We start from the raw sequence: 22198 nt of genomic DNA, 5'->3' as shown, positions 1-22198 counted from the left end.
GCTTCTATAAGATATCGATCGGTTTACAATTTGTTTTTGATGGCAATAGCCGATTCGCGATTTCTTTTGGTATCCTACATATTTAGCATTTGTATAAAATAGCGGATATATACAGCGTACTTGAGATATATATAGGTGTGTATAATTAGGTTCCTATCTTGGTCAAAATTAATATAAATTATGGTAAGAACATCTGCACATTGTAGATCATTGGAGATTGACTAACACGAATGTGATCTGTTTAACTAATCTGCAATCTTTAATTCATTTTGATGAAACTGATAAATTTTTATTATAATTTAAAAAATACGCTACTGTCACTGTCACCATCACTGATTCCACCAAAAAGCACGATTATCATGATCACTTTGACTCGTGCAATAATTCCAACGTTGAAGATACTATATTACCAATCCAAGAATCCCAGTTCTACTACAGCAGAAGCTAGCTACGAGATATATAATTCCCACTATACTTATATTCCAAAACTTGGTCTTGCAACGACTCTAAAGTCTCAATTCGCAGAATTCTCAACTTGTCTCCTACCCGAACAAAATTCGCCACGTGATTCGAGACATAACCATAACCACGCGAGCCCCTGGAGCAAAATTGCGTGGAAAGAAACGAAGCAGCTAAACCCGGAGGAAGTCTCGCAGAGTCGAAAATTACAAGCAGCGAAACGAGGATGGACCGTCTCGCAAAGGCGCAACGCTCGAAATACTGGGTTTTAATGCACGATAAACAAGCGGAGGAAGGATCGTGTAGGAAAAAATAGGAAGGCTGGCTGCCCGGGAGGAAAATAATATTCGAAACCCCACCGATATTCGACGTGCACGAAAACGGCGCGGCCTTACGTCCCAATGGCTCTAACGTTATTTCCGAGCAAGATTTGCCTGAAATTTGCTTCCGTGCCCGTACCAGAAGCCCATAAATATGTAATACCTCCCATATCGTACGGTTCGCTTTCCCTCCACCCCCGTTTTCTCTTTCTCTCCGAGCCGCGCCAACCCCCTGCCCGCCGTGGCCCCGTCGCCGACTCACGGTGACTCTCGCAACCCCTTACGTGTTTTTGCGGGGCTGTAGTAGCTCGCGGCAATATAAGGGGAAACACGGTAAATCATTTGTCCCGAAAGAAAACACAATGCAATATCCCGGTCGTCCTGGTCGAGACGCCACCGCGTATGTCTCTCCTCCACCCTCCCTCCATCTTTCTCCCTCTGTACACGTATACGTGTGTATCTTCCATTTCACTCTGCAACTCCGCGTAGACCAGTCCTCCTGGTACGTTCTTCCCTTTTCCTTTCTTCGTCGGTGCTCGCAATCTTGGCGTCTCCGTCGCTTTTTCGGGGGAATCGCGCGAGCCATAAGTCAACCCCTTATATCGGCAAAAATGCTTTAAAGTGGCACGCGCTCTTATAAGCCTGTATACACCATGCCGGAGAACGTTTTAGCCAGTTCCACCGGGGAGATGGAACACGGTCGGAGGAAGAGAGAGACAAACCGGACATGTTTTATCGCGGCTGTTAAACGGCCGACAAGAATGACACGCGGCCAACCTTCGCGACGATTCCGAACGACGAGGTGTCGTTAAAGTCGTCCCCTCTGCTCGTCGAACGGTATAACACCCGTTTGATTTACGCCTCGACCAGTCGGGGATCCGGGCACGCGAATCGCGACCGAATTTCTCGCAATTTACACGCGAGAAATAATCGCGGCAGAAATAAATACCGTCTAACCACCCCTGCGTGTAGAAACATGCCGATCTCGCGGAAAACGCGAATTAATTACGAGATTTCGATTCCTCGTCCTTTATTCGTCATAGCAAGTCACGATCGTACAGATTGCTTTACTATTTCCCTTATTTTTGCAAGAGATAAATAATATCTTGGTACCACTGCGTGCATGAAGTTTACGCGTGATGAAAGTCGGAGGAAAAATATCTTTGATCCCTCTCAAAGACGGTATCTCTGTTTCGAGCGAGTAAGAGCTGCAATCGGATTACATCGATCCCCCGCGTTCTCCTTTTGGATCGAGAGTAGGATGTATACCTTGGAATTAAGCAGTTCTCGCCGATCGTTCGATGTTATTTGTCGAAGCGGAGGCACGGAAAAGGGCAAACAACGGTGGAGTGTGGACGGTACAGCACGAAATCGTGGCTGGAACAAGGGGGTTGCATTAGAGCCCTCGCGAGGTCGGCCAGCCGGCCGGGGAACTCGACATATTTCTCCCTCTTCGGTTATCGGCTATGGAAGGGGCCGAGGGGGTGGAAGGAGAAAGGGAGGAAAAAAGCCGGGAATCGGAAGAAGTGGCGAGAGGAAGAGAACGGTAAACCGCGATCCAGAAAGCATTTCTCGACGTAACCTAAAATAATGCCCGACAGAATCGAACAAAAGCATGAAATATGGACTGAACCGACCGTCACCGGTCCCTCTGCCACACACGGTAACTTATGATACGCTTCCTCTCTCTTTCCACGCAACCTCCATGGAAAACATTGTAACGCGACGACGGCGTGCCCATTGTAATTTAACGGATGCGTTCCCCGTTCGCCGCATTTTTATCCTTTTTCCCTCCATTTTTCCCTAGACGTTCTGCCTTCCCGTCTTCGCCACCCTGGCGAGTCGAGAGCCCCGACTCTCGGCCGGAGTTTAAGAAGAACTAGCTTAAGCCCCGGCGAGCAACCAGAAGAAACATGACAAATCCGCCTTCGAGCAGGAAGGAACGATTTAACGACTCGTCGCAGCCGGAGTGCTTTCTGTTCGACGGATTTTTACGGCAACGAGCAAAGAAACGGGAGAACGCGGTGTAACGAGGTTAACAAGGGAGCCGTCCTTTCGTCGAGTTTCGCGGAGAGTGGAAATCAACGTGGAGACGGATGTCTCGATTCGAGGCTCATGACGCGAAGAGGAACTCGCGACACGTTTTGCAGAATACTTACGGAATATTTAGGGACGCAGCGAGACACGAGAGTCATTTTTGAACGAGCAGTTTCAATGGGTAGTGACTCGCACGAATAACGCGAAGAATTATAAAATAGACGAGATACGCGAATGAAAAGTGATATAAAATAAGGACAAGTGGATAATGTGCATGTATGCAAATTAATAACGATGCGTTCCAAAGAGTGCCATGTAAGTGGTTTTACTAAGCGAGGCAAATTAACCCTTTGCGCTCGACGATTTTTTGGCTAAAGAAGGGCACGAATTGAAAAATTTTCTGCCATGAAGCTGATGATATTTTTTAAGCAGTAAATAAGAAATCGTGTAATAATTGACACATAGAATTATTTAATTTCGATACCTTGCACACTGTTACATTATTTTAAATTTGATATATTAATTAATATCGAGCTTCGAAATTTTATCAAATGGCGACTGAAAGGCGCCTCTCGAGTGCAAAGGGTTAATAGAGGTACATATAGAAAATCCGATTATCTGTTATTCACACCGGAAGAAAATGAATAATGATAAAATGATATTTCTGTATAATTTATTTGTTTACGAGGTACCGAGGTGACCATGAATTTTTTACTAGAACGCGTATCTTTCTGTATCAACATTTAAGAGAATAGTTATGGATAAATTATTTCTCATTTCACTCTGTATGCACATACTTTAAGGGCCGTCACAAAGTGAAATGACGAAAGCTATAACACTGAATGCACAATTTTTAATCAGAAGTTTAAAAAGTATCTTCGAATCGGTCACGATAGATCCAGTATACCTATATATACCGCGGTACGTCCCCTATGCATCCGCTACCGCAATTGCACCGTTGTACCACAGGTTGCCTATCCGCAGGCTTTACGTATGTACATAATTAGCAACCGCAGAATAGAGCGAATCTTGACTTCGGATTCTCACGATAGACACACAGTCACAGTTCGCTTTCCACGTCGAGATGATATCCCATGGAACAACCGACAGCCATCGTGTATGGTAAAATTCCGAAACGCGTAACAGCTCGAAACACGAACCGAACGATGAGAAATAAACGAACGGAGGATAGCTCGAGAGGGAAAAAGAAATAAAAATAAATTCCGGCGGTCGGTCGGAGGGGGAGTTTCGGAACCGACGCGGGGAGGGTTGAAATTGAATTAATATGCATAGCCGCGCGAGGTCCGGTTTGGAGAGCGACGGTGATGGAGCGACGAAATCTATCTCCGACGCGCGTTCCGGTGGCCGGAGAACAAACCTGTAATTTGTCAGAGTGGCGGTCTCTAAGCCTGGGCATTATAATTTACGCCTATGCAGAGAGCAAACTAGAAAGGAGGAGAGGGTCGACAGCCCAGGACAACGCGTGCTCTTGGCCCCGTAACGCGGAATCGATCGGAATATCAGAACAGAATGGAGGGTAGTGGCCAAGATAGTCCAGATTCTTCCAGTTTCTTCGAGTTTCTTCGAGTTTCTTCTTCAAATTTTGTAAAAACATCCGGGAGACGATGCTCGCCAAGCGTGAAGTCTTCCTTCGTGATTAGGGGTTGTTTTATGGCATGTCAGTGGGCTTTGGCTTCCGGAAGCTTAGTACTTTTTATTTTATAAAGCATCGTTTAATTTTTCCTGCTTCCTACTTCTCGTTCGTGACTGCTCGCATCTCGTCGACTCTATATTTCTTCACGTCATTCGCACAGATAGGGACTTTTTATTTTATAACACTCCGTGGAACGCATCGTAATTAATTTACATACAGATTCTTCCAGTTTCTTTGAGTTTCTCCTTTAAATTTTGTAAAAACATCCGGGAGACGATGTTCGCCAAGCGTGAAGTCTTCCTTCGTGATTAGGGGTTGTTTTATGACATGTCAGTGGGCTTTGACTTCCGGAAGCTTAGTACTTTTTATTTTATAAAGCATCGTTTAATTTTTCCTGCTTCCTACTTCTCATTCGTGACTGCTCGTATCTCGTCGACTCTATATTTCTTCACGTCATTCGCATAGATAGGGACTTTTTATTTTATAACACTCCGTGGAACGCATCGTTATTAATTTACATACAGATTCTTCCAGTTTCTTTGAGTTTCTCCTTTAAATTTTGTAAAAACATCCGGGAGACGATGCTCGCCAAGCGTGAAGTCTTCCTTCGTGATTAGGGGTTGTTTTATGGCATGTCAGTGGGCTTTGACTTCCGGAAGCTTAGTACTTTTTATTTTATAAAGCATCGTTTAATTTTTCCTGCTTCCTACTTCTCATTCGTGACTGCTCGTATCTCGTCGACTCTATATTTTTTCACGTCATTCGCACAGATTGGGACTTTTTATTTTATAACTGTAAAAATATATAAGATTAGGCGAGGAGCAAGTAGCATTGATAATCGGAGTCTCAAATCGAAAAGGCGATCCGCTTGATCCGCGATCAATGAACAAAGGAGGCCCATTCTTAAAAGGGCAGGTCGAGAAGCGTATGAGACAGTTCTTAAACAGTGCTTGAGAGGAGTTATTGACACACTGTTTACGGGAAAGACGAGAATGTGCGTACCTCATAGCGAAAAGAAGAATATCGAATAGGCCATCGAGAGTTAGACTCGTGACCTAGCCCTCGCTTAGTAAAACCCCTTACATATCACTCTTTCGAACGCATCGTTATTAACCCTTTGGACTCGAAGATTTCTTCGCTGCGAAGATGCAATTCGAAGCTCTTCTTAGATTTTGATAATCTCACTGATACTCTTTATGCGAAAATTAAGAAAAGAAAATCGTGAATTTGCGTGAGAAACGGACGAATAGGATAATTTTATTTCGATGTTCTTAATATAATTATCATCATCCGTCAAGTTTTAGCATTAAAATAAACGGTGACTGAGAGTCACCTCTCAAGTGCAAAGGGTTAAATTTTCTACTGACTGCATACAATTGTAAATAATATAGCTTTTATCAAGGAAATATATAATATAAAATATTAGAAACCTATACGAATATTCACAGATGTACATATCGAATAAATATGATTAAAGGAATAAATTCAGCCTGGAATAAATTAATTTAGTTAATCAATTTACTAAATGACCATTGTCATCACCAGTACCAATCGATGAGGATCGAAATGCGCGTTGAGGACGAAAGAATTAAACGAAAGGAGAAGCATCTGACGAAATGAGACAAGACTCGAATGCTCCCTCTTAATCAAGATCATTACACGAAGCTCTCTCCTCGGAGAATCGCTTTATTCCCAGCGCATATCGCCAAGACATTCGACCACGATCCGAAGGAAGTTACCCCTACCGGCGCGTTTCGCCTTCGTAAGACGACGTCGTTTCCGCTTCTCGTTTCCATACCGGCCGCGGGAATTAATTGCAACGACCGTGTCTTAATTGATAACGAACAGCATTAAGTTCTCGCGTAATGTCCCAGCCAAAAGCGAGACGAGGGACGCGTGGACCAATGGAAAGCACGACGGAGGGTCAAAGGAGACGAAGGAAGATCCCCGTCTCCAGCCAGACCAGACTAACGGCGAATCGTGGAGGCAGGAGGTGAAATAATGCCGGCCGCGAAGCCGTATTTGCATTAGCTATTCGTTTGACCCTAAAAACTGTCGGAACTGCACCGATGGCTGCTCGTAAAGCCGGGCTATATTACGGGGAATCGTAGCCCAGCCCGAAATCTGAAACTCCACTCGAGCTGGGTCCTGAATTCTCGTGATTCTCTGATTGGGAGGCGAGATTCGTTGGTAGACGCCTCGAAGAGAGGATTTGAGGCTTAAGGCTTAACCCTTTGTCTTGGTAAAATAAATACAGGCCATTTTGCCATTTTTCATTACATTGGTTGGGCGATAATTGGATTAATCGCGTAAAATATTGAAGAATATATACAAGTGCTTGTAGAATATTATGTTCATCCTCGTTGACAGCAAGCCCAATTTGTAATTAAATATATTCTAATTTGTGCCACAATAAATTGTATGTCACCTATAAAGTAATAAAACTGAACAAAATTTTCAGCCATCGACGAACGATATATAAAGTCTACATTCGAGAAAATACGAAAGTCAATGAGGCTTTTACGTTTAAGCATGCCACGGGAAAAGAGTTGAATTTTTAAATTATGAATTTTATTATTATCGCGAGTCTTGCGAGATCCGAGGTGATCTCGAATTTCGTTCGCGAATCGAGATGGTCCATAAGCTACAATGTTCCCGACGTCTCGAAGTAACGAGGCTCGATGTAATCGAGGAAATCACGCAGAGCAGTAAAACGGGGAACTGCATGCATTACACGTGGCGTACGAAAGCCATGAAAGAAGGTATCGGTAGGACTTACCCTGTGAATCGATGCTTCGTGGAACACCAGGGGGCTGGGGTGGTTCAGGACGAAGGAAGTGGAGGTCGTGGACGTAGCGCGGGGTCAATCCTTTCGTTTCGTCGATTGCGTGTCTTCGGTGTGTCTCGACATGACGAATACGCCACGGCTGGCCGCACAATGTATCGGATTTTACGAGCGACCACCTAGAAAAAGAAAAAGGAATGAAAGAAACCGGAGTGACAGAGGAGAGAAAGAACGGAGCGAAGGAATCCAGCTGGAAAGGGTGAAGGGACGCAGAGCAGCGACCGCGGGGGCAGATTTTATTACGTTATTTTGTTAATGCACTCGGTGGTCGGTGATCCACGCGCCTCCGACCTCCTCTCCGAAAAAATATTATGTCCCTACGGTCAGAAAACCGGCCATGAAAGCCTTTTATGCCTTCCTCCTTCGGTCTCGGCCGCGGAATTTCACCTACGCGCCCGTTCTTCGTTGGAAGGGCCAACGAAACCCTTTTAAAATGTAGCCACGAGACGGAAACCGGAAGATACTCCGGTTCTTTCACGGCTGGCAAGTTAATAAACTCGTGGCCAAACACGCGGGGTGGGTAGAGACAATAAGACACTGATAAGAAAGAAACGTCGCGGCAACCGGTATAAATAGGAAGCGGCTAGTAAACGAACGAAGTCGTAAGCAGTTGCCTCACGTACGCAATTTTTGCCGCCGACGATCCTTGCTCGAATATTACAAGCACGGACGATTTAGCACGGCGACGAACACACCGGCGACTCCAGTTGCATGTTTGCACGGAGAATCGCAGGGGTTGTTGCCGGAAAGGTTAATTTTAGTCGCCCACCACCGGCAATGCTTAGAATCGCGAGTCGCCAGGCGCCACACGTCCAATTGGCTTTGCGATGAACAAATTTTTACAATTTTTCGAGTGATTTGAAAAATCAATTATGCTATTTTAGCGACTAAAATACTTATAAACGCTCTAAAAATCTTCATATGACAAATTTTTAATACAAAATTGCGCGAAGTTATGGAAGAGCTTGTAACAAATTGTATTATACAAAGATTATACGATGAAAACTTGGAAGATTATTGAAACGAAGAAGTAAACGGGGATGAAAGACTAAAACGAATTTCAGATCGCGAGCGAAAGCACTTTGTTCAGCAACGCTTGAAAACGCTTGGGAGCTCGACTTCGACGTCCGGAAGCCTCGATGAGGAGCCATTAAAGTTGCATATTTGGAAGAAACGCGGCCTGTTTCTGGCGAAAACGGTACCCTTACGATTCGTTTCTACCGGGAGGCTTTACAGCCGGCGTTTAGAGTCGACTTAAGCACAGTCTTGTCGTCTTGAGGGCCGCCTCGTTTCATGAACAGTCTCGCGGAGGCAACGCGTGTCTGTCAATAAATACGCCTGGAGGTATTTTAACAGCGGCAATAATTTTCGTCGCACCATAAATCAGCGTGTGCAGTCGCGATGTGTGAAGGGCGCACCCTCTTTCCTCCGTTCTCTTTCTTCATTTTCTCTCTTTTTCTCTTTTGCCTACGATGGACTTTCGAAACGAGAGTGGTTGGCAAACCAGTTCTTGTCCTTACGACAAATCCCCGGGCATAGTTCACGCCTCGACTTTGAAACTCGAAGGTAAATTGGATGCATAGAAATTTACGACGAAAAAATTACGTTCCTCTTCTAGCCCATATCCTTATCTCCTTATGTGACACTGAATTCTTCGTTTCTCTGATGAGCCTTATATCGTTACGTGTCGTATAAGGAGTAAAAAATAGTAAATTTAATTGATATAAAATATTGAGGTTAAAACTGTTTTTATTTGACCCTAATCCATTACTGGGAGAAATAGTACGTAGTATTCAATTCCCCGATGATTAAGCATAAATTTGAACTATTCACACTAGCAACTTACTATATTCCATTTCGATTGAAGAGACACGCAATCATCGCGATGGAAATGCATATGAACTGAATAGCTAAAAAGAAATTTATACAATAAAGTGGAACAAAAGCATAAAAACAGGCATAATATAAAATCATAAAATTAAATTAGAAAGTTAAGTTACCTTGTCAAGAACAAGATTGTTTAGACGCATTTGCGTGGTGATAATTTCGTTTTAACGAGCAATCCGGTGAAACGTTGAAACAAGCATACATATAGCTGGAAATGAAACACGTGTTCCTCTATGTTTGCTCCTCCACAGTTGTTTAACATTCCTAGGGGCATACGTGTCGTATTGATTCAATGAATATACGTGCGGCAACCGTGACAGTAGTCTCGGTAAATTCCTTACCTGAGTCACAGGGAGTACCTGTACGTCTTCTAACCTATTTGCCGCGAGATAATATCGCGGGAAAATTGTTGCGCGGGTCGGTCATATTTTAGAACGGTTGTGCGCATATCCACTACGCTGATACATGAACATAGCTCACGTTCTCGCGATAGAACCGACGATTATAAAATTTGATCGATAGCAACTACGCAATAATTATACACTATGAAATATTTCATACTAGATATCCGACAAAATGAGGGTGAAATATCATCCATGAACTGAATATTCCTTAATGTATTCCTGAATGTTTTCACTAAGAAATTAAAATTTTAAACTTTAATCGCTACATTTACGCGTAATTGAATTAATCTCACTGCGCAATAACCCGAATAGATTCCAACCGTCCGAATGGATCCACTCGCGACCATGAAACTTTTTATCTGACGCATAAGCAAAATTCTCGCGCGAAGCAGGCTCGTTTCCGCCGGAATGACGATGGACTATTAAATTTATAAATCACCAGTCAACACAATTGGTCGCGCTCACGGATACGTGACGGCAGATCAGTCACGTAGTGGTTCAGCCTACTCTGGTACGGAGAAAACGCGAAAGAGCGTACCAACGCGAATTAAGAGGAGCAAGGGTGACCGTTCATACGACGAGTCCCGGTTGGGTTAATGGTTTTTCGACGAGCACGGGACACGAGTGAAAGGCGCCTCGTGAAAGATAATTCGACAACCGTGAAAGCACGTGACCATATCGTTAAGGAACGCGATCGTACACGCGTGTACCTGCAACTGAGGAAAAGGACACGAGAGGGATGTTTTACAGTTCGAATCACTTACACTCACACTTACAGACCGTGCGTGATAATCATCGGATTACGTAACATCGACATCGTGCCCACGAAAAAGGACGATATCTCATAATTCGTCCATGAAAATCGAATTCATTCCTGACCGCCTACACACCGCGTTAATGCGTACAAATAAAACTGCGAAGCTTGGGATTCTGCGCAAAAGAGGTCACCGTGCGCAATTATTAATGCGACGTAATAATTCGATATCGACTTCTCATCTCTAAAAGTCATTTTCCACGCTTCTAAGATCTCTATATTATTATGATGAAATATTTACGATTGTTATTATTGAACTAAAAATAATTACGTAAATTAGAAAAACCTTCGGGAAAAGCAAATAGGTGGATATAACTAATTGAAAGGACAATAAAGATGAGGAAAGTATGTATGCATGGGTTATACGAATTCGGGGCTTCGTTGTAAAGTCGATTAAATTTGAACAGTGAAAAATGAGCGGATTTCATCAGAGAGGTTGCACGAAAGGGTACAACGTTTTAAATAATGTCGAAGCATAAAAAGAGATTGTCGCGGTAGCGAAGGTAATATCGAGCGAGCCGATAAAGCATAACGAGCCGTGCTCCAACTCGCTCCCCCTTTTCCAATTTTTCAATTTCCATTTCACGTTTCCCACCGCGTTTTCCACGCGAGAGGACACGAAAAAAATCCGCAAAGCGGGTCTCAAATTGCCCCGGCGGAAGCCGGGAAAGTGAGTCATATTTCTACCTACGCACGAGGACCCCTTCGTTTCCGAGTACATGGTGAACAAAAATATCTTGGAATGTGTGCGAGTGTGATAAACCACATTTACCAACAGAACATATACATTCAACATTTATTTGTTTCGAAAGGAAAAACATCGAAATGCAGCAATGCGTACATATACAATATAATGTATATTGAACATTAACTGATATTGTAATTCGTAATTATAGCTCCAAAACTCGGGCGATACGTTCTTCTCGGTTTTGAAGCGGAGCTTGAAACGTAATTAAAAATGAGAAATTACTATTCATATATCAGGAAAGGCCCAGAAGATATTCTTCCCTGAGGTAAATGTGTAATGATTTTTTGAACTGATAACGTAATTTAATATTAATATTAAATTATTCAAGGATTTTAACTTAACATTTAAGAAGAGTTAAGCATAAAGGAAGATAGTTGTAACACAGTAACATTTCTTCTTTGTTTTGGATATACATTTATTACATCTTTTTTAGTAAGAAAACGTCGAATATGTAATTGCAAAAAAAAATGCTTATGATAATCACAGAAGACATAAATATTTGAACATACCACCCTGTGAAATTATTATTACTGACCCAATCTCAAAATTTTTCCACATAATGTATCTGGATTAAAGATGAACAGATTATTGTGTGGAGTACCTTTTTGTGAAACTGTTTTAATTATTTCTTGCCCCATAATGCCTCCAACAATGGCACAGACTGGACTAATTTGAGCATATAAATCACCCCTACATCAATAATAAATTTTATAATCTAGTCTTAAGTAAATTAAAACTAAATCTTCTAAATAAAATAATATTTCTAGATACATACTCCACTAATTGATTTATTTTATCCTCTAAATCATATTTTTTTATAATTGCAGCAGTTTCTGCCTTAAAATTCTCAGAATTCCTTTCACTAGGCAATGGATCTTTTCCATACTTTTCACGATAATTTAGCATTACTAATGTAAAAATATTTAATGTAAAACTGTATTACATATACCATTATAGAAGAGATTTTCCAAAGTACTTACTTAATATCATATAATATATTTCTGAATCTTTCGGAAGAGAAGACTTTGTAATATTTAAAATTGATTTAAAAGGTACAAAAGTATCTACATGTTTTTCAGTTACAATCATGTTTTCAAATTTTTCTTTTTGTATTGGTTCACCACTTTCTGATATTTGTATTTTCTTTGTTTGCACTACATCCCTGTAAAGTAGAACAAATGCCATTTTGGGTAACTCACGCTAATAAATGAATTCTTCTAAATATTGTTTAAGAATTCGCTTACTCTATATATTCATGAGTCATTAAATCAGCAAAAGTATAACCTAATGATCCCCATATGTCACCACAAAAAAATTTGACATTGTGCTTTCTACATGCCTCATTTATCCTCTTTATTTGTGTAATAGAACATTGTGTTGCACAAACCACATCAAAATTGCTAAAATACGTATCTGGCTTATCATCTACATTAGATGTATCTGCTTCAATATTAACCATAAGGTTTAAATTTCGTGCTCTTTGTAAAGATGCTTCAGCTCTCTAAAACCATAATTCCTATATAGATAATATACCTTTCTATAAGCATTCTATATTTTTTTATTTACTTACATTTTTTCCAATGAAACCTTTCGGTGCTAAAAATTGTGAACACCTATCTTCAATTGTTACATTTCTATGATCTAAAAATGTAACTGACTTAACACCTGCTAGAATGATATTTTTTGCTATTTCTGCACCAAAACCATTTAGACCTATTAATAAAATTTTAGCTGCCCGTAACCTATAATTATTCAACGTTATATGTTACTTTAAAAGCACGTGCGAATTAAATATGTTTCCTATTTATTACATAAATATTGTTAGTATTTTTTAATACAGCTTATAAAATTACAATTTCTTTTATTTCGAAATTTCGGTATTTTAGAGGTTAGATTGTACTATACTTGCCGTTTCTGTGATTCTAAACCCCATAATCGAATTTGTCTATCATATAACTCAGCCTCATGATCTGTCAATTCTACGTTTTGATTTTTGTCTTCAACCATGATAAATAGATTTAATTTAATACTTGAAAACCTATTGCCGCCAAAATCTTAATCCACAATCTTGCCGACAGTTTACGTACAGTAAGTACTACCAATATAGTAATATATTCATTCGAATAGGAGATACAGAAGACAATCATTAAATAATCTCTAAATTACGATGCATCATGAAATTAGTCTATGAAATAAGATTTTTTTGTTTAATACTATATGCTTAAAATGTAACATAATAATATGTTTATTTCTTAATACGAGATTAGAAATGTTAACGTTGGAAGAACTGTCGATCAAATGACAAGGGGCGTTAAAACTTTTTATGATTGTTATGAGTGTGTTTTGACTGTTCGTATAAAATGTTTTATTTAAAACAAAACGGAAGAAACCTTGACAAATGACAACACATGGCTTATCAAGACAAGACTTGCGAACCACGAAAGTACAAATAAGTTGCAAGTATAATTTTCAAGATTTAGGTTAGGTCGTAAACGAAGAAATACGATACATGTATAAATTTATTGTGATATTTGTTCAAATTATATATATTTTCAAGAATATTTACATTTGTACGGAACTATATAACACAAATACTGCTATAACCTTAAATCGCTAACTTAAGAATGCATTTACTAAACCAATTATTTATAAACAAAACAATGATCTTTCTACTAGCGCCCTCATTAGTCAGTAATAAAAATTGAAGAACAAATATTTTCTTTAAATGTTTGCACAACTACAGAACACAAAATAAACTTTATAAATATGTTTTGTATCAAACACTACTATATTTTCATTGTACTAAAATTAAAATATAATGGAATATGTTTTGCTTGATTTTAATTGACTTTTTACAAAAGCAATTTCAAATTTGTATATGTGTTTGATAAGAGAGTTTATCTAGAAGGCAAATCTAAAGCCATTACAATTAATACATGAAAATAATTGTTTTTAAAAGAGTATAGATAAAAAATGCAATCAGAGGTGTTTCTACAGCTTATCATTGACCTTATGACTTGAGTGTTGTGAAAGCTGACCTTTGAAAAATATTGATGTTGACTAAAAAGAAATAAGGTTGACCTTTCTTGGTATCATAATAATCAAGCACACATAATGATATGCTATGATATTATATGTCTAATTTATGTCTCTTTATTCTTACTTATACTTTAAAAATATCTACTGTTAAATGTTGGATTAAATTAATTTTTGTACATACTAATTTACTTACTTTCCTTAAAATACAGATACCTGGATATAAAAGTATAATGAAAAACTATTTAAAAAGATATGAATATGCCTGAGGATGAATATGTGGACAAAACATTTATATATAAATTTCCAACATGTACCACAAATCAAGAATACGTATTAGAAGTACCATTAAAAATACCATATCATGGTTCTGTCAAAGAACTCATGCATCGTATAATGACATCTTTTAAATTACCATCTTATGTGGAATCAGATTTATTAAAATGTCTAAAACATAATATTAAAGCTCTAACATTGGAGTTTTATGATGAGAAAGCAGAGAAAGCTATTGAAAATACAAAATCAGGAACATTAGATATTGAAGATATTATAAAAAATTGGGAAAAGATCTATAAACAAAAGACAGTAGACTATGCTGATCCCATTGGAACAACGGACGAAGAACTGTTTGCTGCTGCATATCATAGATTGGTACATTCTCCTTCGTTAGAACCTATTCTTCAAGCAGAACATAAATTTGGAAGAGATGTAACTGAAGTTGTTCAAATGAGAGATACACACTATGAACAACTCACACAAAAGTTAGTATTAATACTTTATCATGCTAAAAAAAATGTTTTCTACACATTTTTCTTGCGCCTTCCAGCTCATATGTCATATTAGAAAAGAAAGGTCAAGATCCATGTCCTAGTATCTATGGTACATACAGCAATATGTGTAATCTAAATTATCAGTTGCATTGACCTTTCTGTGTAGATTACTGACAGCTCCAATATAAATCAATTTTTATAACTCATTTTTGTAATTTAATCATGTTCTCCCTTTTTTCTCTCTGTCTCGACTAATCTTTTTTTCACAAATTTATATTGGACACTAGTATATTAGAGACTATAACAGTTAGAATTTGCCACAATTTTAATAATTTTAAATTTGACTTGTAATTGCACAAAGATATACAGTTGATCTAATATCAGTTGTGAATATATTTGATTTAACTATCATTATTTTACAAACACTTGCAAATAAAAAAGAAAGAGAAAGGAAGTATAGTAATGTCAGCGAGATGAATTCCAGACAAACGGAAGAAATGCGGGTCGCTGTCGAAGCTTTGGAGGCCGGTTCCACCGAAAAATCTATAAATGAGATGGCTGGACGACATTTTGAAGAACAAAGTTTATTGCAAGGTCATTGGGGATCAAGAGTCGATGCATTGAAATTAGAACAAAGGCGGCAATATCGCAACTGGATCATGCGATTATTGGAAGAACAGCAAACTAACATGCTACCAACTCCAGTGTACGTTTATATAAAGAAAATAAATATACAAGTGACATAGATTTAATAATTCTGTATCATGTGATTATTAGAGGTTCTCCAATGCTATCGATGCCACCAATACGACCGGCTTTGGACAACTTTGTTCATAGTGAGGAAAAAAATACGACGGAATATCCTATTTTGGAGGAAAGTTTCACTATACATTTAGGATCCCAGATGAAACAAATGCATAATATACGCATACTAACTGGAGATGTTTTAGATTTTTGTAGAACAAAAAAGAGCGAGTCTGGGTTGGTAAATTGTAAAAAATAATTATGTAAATCCTGTTTGAAATAAATCTTTCGATTTTTATTTTTTAACAGTATGGATCCGACGCCTCAAAGACTTCAGACTGCTTTAGGATTATATTCTAATGATTTATGTGGATTAGTACTATTGAGCGACAATCATTTAGGAAGTTATTCGGGAATAACAAAAGGTATTGCATTTGTAGTATTGCTCGCGTATGTATAATTAATAATTATATGTTAACAATTTCTTTCAGAATTATGTTCGATATGTCAATTAACGACAGAGTTTCATTTCCCACCAATCGATGAACAATTAGAGAAAATTCGGGAAGACGTGAAAGATGCTGTTGCTTGGAGACAAGCGCATCAGAGAGAAGGAAACGAGTCACAAGTGAGCAAAATTAAACTAAAAGAATTTGATACTTGTTTCTTATTAAATGCATTCTAAATATATATACTATTTATAGACAAAAAGATCAACTGGTAGCAAAAGTCTACAAACAGGCGATGTTTATATTACAAGACATTCAAATTTAGCACAAGTTCATGTAATTTTCCATATGGTAGTAAACGATTCGTTACGATCTGGTGAGTAACGAACATTTTTTTCGAGTATTGATTCTTCGCATTGATAAAAATTTATGCTAAGTTTACAGGCGATATCAATTCGAGGCATCCGGTTATTTTAGGATTACGAAACATTTTGAAAACAGCCTGTTGCAATGATGTGACCACGCTAACTATTCCTATACTGCTTGTACATGAAATGTCGGAGGTACATCTTGTTATAAAAAATAAATTTTTTTTAGTAATATCATTTTTCATCAAAAGATACATTTAATTATTTTCTCATTTCAGGATATGACTGTAGCATGGTGTACAAAGAGGGCAGAACTCGTTTTTAAATGCGTAAAAGGATTCATGATAGAAATGGCATCTTGGGGTGGCGCCGAATTAAAAAATCTACAATTCTTAGTACCTAAGGTTTAAATGGAACAAAATTTTACTTGTTTCATTAAAACTTTTTTTCCCTTTTCATTTTTAACGAGTATTTATATATTTTAGGGAATGTCAGAGGAAGTATTTGGAACTCTAGCTACAATGTTACCGAGCATATTTCGAGTATCAAATCCATTGGTATTCAAAGCGACGAGTACACCGCAAACTCCGAAAAAGTGAACGACCCTCTTGCCACATTGTACGTTATCGTACAAACGTTAAAAATATGAAATATTTGTTATTATGTATCATACATCTTGGCGGAAATAATCCGTCATGGGTGTGAATACGATATGATTCTGTGAATAAATGCATGACTCTTAATAAACAGAATCGTTTATATTACATTTGTAAGATGGATTTTCCGTTGATCAATATTAAGTGCAGAACGTTTATCATATGCTATATTTCCTCCAATAAGACAAATTAATCTTTCAATGATTACAATTCTAAACTGTTGATACGTAAATAACTAATAGTTATATCAGTTTTAGAAAATAAAAAATGTGATGCTATAAATATATAATTCTTGATAAAAATAATCCAGTATATAGTATTTCATGCACCTATGATTACAATGATTTGTAAAAATCTCTTAGAACAATATTCGAATATTATCCCTATTACCATACTCGTAAAACGAAAAAACTTAACGTTGCGAGAATAAGATTTAAAATACACGAAGCGAAGAAGAAGTATTGAGTTGAAAAGTAAAACGAGTTGTATCAACGACATAGGAGAAAATACATTTAATTTTACATTAATTGTAATAAAAGAACCATAGCGAAACGCATTATCATGGTTAGATACCTCGTGAAGCTGGCTTTATCGCTGACAGATATATTTTTATTTTTCGAACATGGCCAGATACGTTTGCACATTTCCGTCGACAGTCCAATAATTAGTCGCGCATCGCATTCGAGTTGCAATAGTATTAATGGTGTATGGTGCACCGTGTTATCCCGAGCGTTCCTCTCTTGCTTTTCTTCTCGTTCATGTTTTTTTTATTGCCCCGCGTTTAATGCCCGCCATTAAGTTTTGTCGCGCGAAATGAACGTTCAGTGATATCGTAGTGCGAACATAAATTAATTGAAAAAATAATTAAAAAATACGTGGCGATTAAGGGGCCCGTTGGAAAAAAGCAAACACAAAACAGAATGTACGCGCGGATCGGGACGTAATCTTGCTTTATCGAAAAAGTGATGTGTTAGCTTCTTGGATTCTGAACCAACCGAGTACGGATTAACACGGCGCGCGCCCCGCGAATCCGTTCGAAAGGATACTCGAAGAAATATTTTTCATTTCTCGCTCGCTTGCTGTGTTGTACGAATCGTTGTTAGTATTCAGTGTACGTATCCTCGACGTGAAGGACTCGGTAAAAAATTAACCTTTTTATCGGAAATTTATAAAACAGTGCAAAAAAATTGATAAAATTTGATAAAAAGATTTTACCAGAGAATCGAATAAAAAGTGTACAAAAGTTAATAATAATAACGAGGATTGAATTTGGCAAATTTTTGGCAAAAAACCATACTTGTATTCGAAAATATAGACGTGGCGCTTTTCATTTAAAAATATATTTGGATGTACTTTTGAACAGCACCACAGATGAAGGGACGTGGAGGGAAGAGAAAGGGTTCAAATTTTAATCATAAAATATTAATTTCGAGTATTTAATAATTTTCAATATATTAATGAAAAGATCTTCGTACTACATATAGAAATTTATTTATACAGTTACTCGTATGATCGTTTTATTTGTAATAAGTACCAACGCTGTATGTCGAATACCATTGACACGGGGTAATATCTGACCTCAATTTCTATAGGGTGTCTCGCTTAAAATCAGCCTTTCTCTTTTCCATGCTAAAATTTGTCATTAATATCTCGGAATCCGCCGTCCCATGTTACTCGTCTTCAAAATTTGAAGTCAATCGGTCATTGGTACTTTTCAGAAGAACATCCATATGTCTGTCATAAGCGAAGATTAGTTTTTGTGAAGAGTGAAATCGAAGAAGGGACAATAATCGTAAATCACACTTGGACCGTAATATACTTAATTATAATCGAGATATTTAAATATAAAAAAGTATAAGAATACAAGTGGTTAAAGAACTGCATCAGGATGTCGAAGCCCCTTCTGCTCCCCTCTTAATTCGGCACTGTAATCGTAAGCAGAGTATGCCGCGGATGAATTCGTTGCCATTCCAGGATCGTTGTGTGAAAGACATAGTTGAAACTAGCCGGACTCGGCGCGACTGATTCAAACGAAATCGAAATTGTATCGCATTTATCTGTGTACCAGATAATCATCAACCTACCTGGACAATGTGGTTCAAGACTATCACGATCCTCGCCTTAATTATTTCCACGACATCGAAGAAGCTGGTGGGTTTATACACAAGACTTTTGATAATTCGCGAATCATTCGGTGGCACTATTTTTAGACGTATAACGAAAATGTCACCCCTTTATACATTACCGCTCGTTTACGCATACATATGTATTTTTCTTTCTAACGTATGCACGATGTATAGCACGTTACAAGTATAAATGACACATAGGAACATTTGCATTTGTTTATCTAGTGACAGTTTAAACAAATATAAACGTACGTAATCTTTTATCGTATCACGTAGACTGTTTTCGAATTATCATATCGTATCGTATTAGTGCACACAAATTTGCTTTTACGCATTTCATATTTCGCGCGTATAATACGATAAATGAGTAATGTTGTCGAATATTTTCCGAAGTTTTATTTACTTTTCAGGTGGACCTGTCCGGCCGTGGTATGAAGAAAGAAGATTTTTTCGTGAGGATGCAATCGCAGTTCAGTCTGCAAGAAGTCACCGATCTTATTCTTCGGAATAACGAATTTGACAGTTTCCTCGACTGCTCCACCAATCTTGAGAATTTAAGGACACTGGATCTGTCACAGAATCATCTTAAACGGTTTTTCTTCCTCTGTAAAGACGAATACAATTTACAAATGTTAAACATCAGTCACAACAAACTCGAATACATCGATGACAATGCCTTCAACGATCGAATCCCGAAGCTTAAGATACTCGATCTTTCGTGCAACAAATTATCGATCGTTAACGAAACTATGCTGGAACATTTCAAAGTAATTATCTCATATTTCGAAACATGTAAGCGAAGAAAAGTACACGGTCTAATGATTCACGTTTTTCAGATTTTAGAATACCTTACGCTAGCCAACAATCCGATCAACGATGGTATTCATGAAAATGCTTTATGGAATTTAAAGGCGCTGCGGTACTTGAACCTGAGCAATGTATCGTCTTCGCATTTCTCCTCGGAACTTTTCAAGACGCTGTCTAATTTATCTACCTTAGATTTGTCACATAACCCCGTGAACATGATTCCACTATTACCAATCAGTCTAGAAGAGCTCGACTTGTCCGACACGCATATAACACGATTCCGATATGTCTATTTACCTCGACTACGAGAACTGAAATTGAATAACATGCAAGCTCTACAGGAATTAGTACTCAATGATTTCGAAAACTTCATCAGTTTAGAAATACTATCTCTAGATGGATCGAAGAAAGTAAAATTTCTAAAAATGTTCCCATACGACGATCGCCTGCTGCCACGACTGCAACGCCTCTCGATAAGCAACTGCGGCCTGAAAACCTTGGAGTACAACCTCATGTCGATAATAAAGAGAACGCCAATTTTGACTTTAGAAAACAATCCGTGGAACTGCGACTGCAAGATGCAATGGCTGAATATAGTGAACGCAACGAGGGCAATTAGTCGAGAAATAAGGCAAGTACAAATTTGCCAATACTCGAAACTAACTTATCATCTAACCGCGGTCGATAACCGAAACTACTCGGTGACCAAAAACTTGGGCGATTCTCGTACAGATGTCGCCACTATTACCGCTATTACCGCCATTCCACGTTATTCAAATTCCAACACATTTACCTGTTACTGGATTCAAAATTCCAACATATTCTCCACAACTACCTAATAATTTCGAATATTCAACTATACCTTGTTCTTTCTGATCTCGTGAAGGTTCCACGTTAACTTTTCGATTTTTAACCATCAGGTGCAGCAGCCCTATTCAACACGCGAACAAACAGCTGAGCGAGATACCGAGTCAGGAGCTGGAGTGCGACGACGAGGCGACGTCGTTCCATCCGGTGCTGTGGGCCTGCATTTTCATATTGGTGGTGTCCACGGTCCTGGCGGTGGGCTTCTTCGTGGTGAGACGACCGATCGGTCACTGGGACATCAGGCGAAAGAACCGAGACACGGTCACCTATACGAACGTGGACGAGTCCTCGAACGATCTGGTGAGAATCCTGGCTGTCGGCGAGACGGTGGAACGGAACGAGGAGTGAACGCCTGGGCGAAGGATGGAGCGAGCCGCTGGAAAAACGTATTAACTTAGTATAAACGATACTCGTCCCTCGACGAAGGGAACCAGCTCGATATTTAGGAGCTAGGTCCAGTTTCGTAACCCCATGAACCCATGACCACTCCACCGAATTGTAATTTCGCGCAGTGGTCTAACGTCTCATGTATACAGGGTGTCTCAAAATTCGGCGGACATGTAAATCCTAGCCGAAGCTTTCGAAACACGATCATGTACACATACTCGATGTATATAACGCACGAACGTGCCACGGGGAAGCTTCCCCCGGGGACTAATCTAATCCACGCGAAGATATCAATTTCGAGGCGTCGAAGTATAAACCGCGCGTGTCGTTGACGCTTTGAACTCTGCAGATATCGATATCTCGCGAAAGAGTTCGCGAACTTTCATCGATTAACTCTCACACTCTCTCTCTCTCTCTCTTCGTCGATAATCTCATGGAACACGTTCGCACCTCGAATTTCGAAACGCCCTGTACACCGTAATTTCCTATGCTTTCTGTAACGCCGCACGCGAAACGACGAGAATTAACGATGTCTTCATATATAAATAGATTTAACGAGTAACATTGTAGAGCGGGCGAGCATGAATAGGCTTTGTGTCGAATGGCCACGCGTCGAAACGCGGAAAAACGAGCCGCAAATAGAGGCAGTGCACAGTGGATTCTAGTGCATCCCTTAAAGCTCGAAACAGTGTGGCTCGAGTGGCCGGGCATCGCCTGGAGTGCGCGACCGACACAATGTGGGGCCTCTTTGTGAATCGAATAAAACGTCTTTCTGTCGGCACGTATCCCAGTATTTTTCGAAACCCTTTACTACCTCTTC

General features: G+C 39.0%; 3 protein-coding genes and 1 long non-coding RNA gene across 7 annotated transcripts; 2 read left to right on the top strand and 2 right to left on the bottom strand.

Moving 5' to 3' along the window:
- Nucleotides 1-7254: 7254 nt before the first annotated feature.
- On the bottom strand, nucleotides 7255-9438 carry LOC108549686 (uncharacterized). Its single transcript, XR_001890354.1, has 3 exons — nucleotides 9316-9438; nucleotides 9162-9225; nucleotides 7255-7434 (listed from the first exon to the last, which is right to left on the bottom strand). It is a non-coding gene; the product is annotated as an uncharacterized LOC108549686 (long non-coding RNA).
- A 2200-nt stretch (nucleotides 9439-11638) lies between these two features.
- On the bottom strand, nucleotides 11639-13240 carry Aos1 (SUMO1 activating enzyme subunit 1). The gene is made up of 6 exons (XM_017903185.1): nucleotides 13078-13240; nucleotides 12739-12910; nucleotides 12413-12669; nucleotides 12149-12330; nucleotides 11944-12076; nucleotides 11639-11858 (listed from the first exon to the last, which is right to left on the bottom strand). The coding sequence occupies exons 1-6, from the start codon at nucleotides 13173-13175 to the stop codon at nucleotides 11696-11698; spliced, it is 1005 nt and encodes a 334-aa protein (XP_017758674.1). The 5' UTR covers nucleotides 13176-13240; the 3' UTR covers nucleotides 11639-11695.
- A 210-nt stretch (nucleotides 13241-13450) lies between these two features.
- On the top strand, nucleotides 13451-17361 carry LOC108549670 (protein C12orf4 homolog). Of its 4 annotated transcripts, none has more exons than XM_017903170.1 (10): nucleotides 13451-13611; nucleotides 14417-14965; nucleotides 15459-15680; nucleotides 15752-15955; nucleotides 16028-16143; nucleotides 16210-16346; nucleotides 16423-16543; nucleotides 16612-16730; nucleotides 16814-16939; nucleotides 17021-17134. In XM_017903170.1, the coding sequence occupies exons 2-10, from the start codon at nucleotides 14460-14462 to the stop codon at nucleotides 17132-17134; spliced, it is 1665 nt and encodes a 554-aa protein (XP_017758659.1). In that variant the 5' UTR covers nucleotides 13451-13611; nucleotides 14417-14459. The 4 variants fall into 4 exon arrangements, with proteins under 4 accessions (XP_017758659.1, XP_017758658.1, XP_017758660.1 ...); XM_017903169.1 differs by having other exon boundaries at nucleotides 13451-13624; XM_017903171.1 differs by lacking the exon at nucleotides 13451-13611 and adding an exon at nucleotides 13629-13648.
- A 1912-nt stretch (nucleotides 17362-19273) lies between these two features.
- LOC108549688 (leucine-rich repeat neuronal protein 1) lies at nucleotides 19274-21339 on the top strand. The gene is made up of 4 exons (XM_017903187.1): nucleotides 19274-19342; nucleotides 19728-20084; nucleotides 20154-20755; nucleotides 21045-21339. Exons 1-4 carry the CDS (start codon nucleotides 19283-19285, stop codon nucleotides 21337-21339), a joined length of 1314 nt encoding a protein of 437 aa, XP_017758676.1. The 5' UTR covers nucleotides 19274-19282.
- The last annotated feature ends 859 nt before the right edge of the window (nucleotides 21340-22198 follow it).

This window comes from Eufriesea mexicana, unplaced genomic scaffold (genome assembly GCF_001483705.2).
Source record: "Eufriesea mexicana isolate 0111107269 unplaced genomic scaffold, ASM148370v2 scaffold2207, whole genome shotgun sequence".
Taxonomy (NCBI): domain Eukaryota; kingdom Metazoa; phylum Arthropoda; class Insecta; order Hymenoptera; family Apidae; genus Eufriesea; species Eufriesea mexicana.
Note: the sequence above shows the minus strand (reverse complement) of the source record. Positions and strands in the feature narration are given on the sequence as shown.

What these genes read in the sequence shown, in the direction of transcription:
- Aos1 (XM_017903185.1), bottom strand. Translation starts at nt 13,175, where the DNA reads ATGGTTGAAGACAAAAATCAAAACGTAGAATTGACAGATCATGAGGCT. An exon ending in GGTTTAGAATCACAGAAACG is followed by an intron (nt 12,911 to 13,077) that starts GCAAGTATAGTA and finishes GAATAATTATAG; the next exon opens with GTTACGGGCAGCTAAAATTT. An exon ending in ATGACTCATGAATATATAGA is followed by an intron (nt 12,331 to 12,412) that starts GTAAGCGAATTC and finishes TCTACTTTACAG; the next exon opens with GGATGTAGTGCAAACAAAGA.
- LOC108549670 (XM_017903172.1), top strand. Translation starts at nt 14,460, where the DNA reads ATGAATATGCCTGAGGATGAATATGTGGACAAAACATTTATATATAAA. An exon ending in AACATGCTACCAACTCCAGT is followed by an intron (nt 15,681 to 15,751) that starts GTACGTTTATAT and finishes TGTGATTATTAG; the next exon opens with AGGTTCTCCAATGCTATCGA. An exon ending in TACAATTCTTAGTACCTAAG is followed by an intron (nt 16,940 to 17,020) that starts GTTTAAATGGAA and finishes TATATATTTTAG; the next exon opens with GGAATGTCAGAGGAAGTATT.
- LOC108549688 (XM_017903187.1), top strand. Translation starts at nt 19,283, where the DNA reads ATGTGGTTCAAGACTATCACGATCCTCGCCTTAATTATTTCCACGACA. An exon ending in CCACGACATCGAAGAAGCTG is followed by an intron (nt 19,343 to 19,727) that starts GTGGGTTTATAC and finishes TTTACTTTTCAG; the next exon opens with GTGGACCTGTCCGGCCGTGG. An exon ending in CTATGCTGGAACATTTCAAA is followed by an intron (nt 20,085 to 20,153) that starts GTAATTATCTCA and finishes CACGTTTTTCAG; the next exon opens with ATTTTAGAATACCTTACGCT.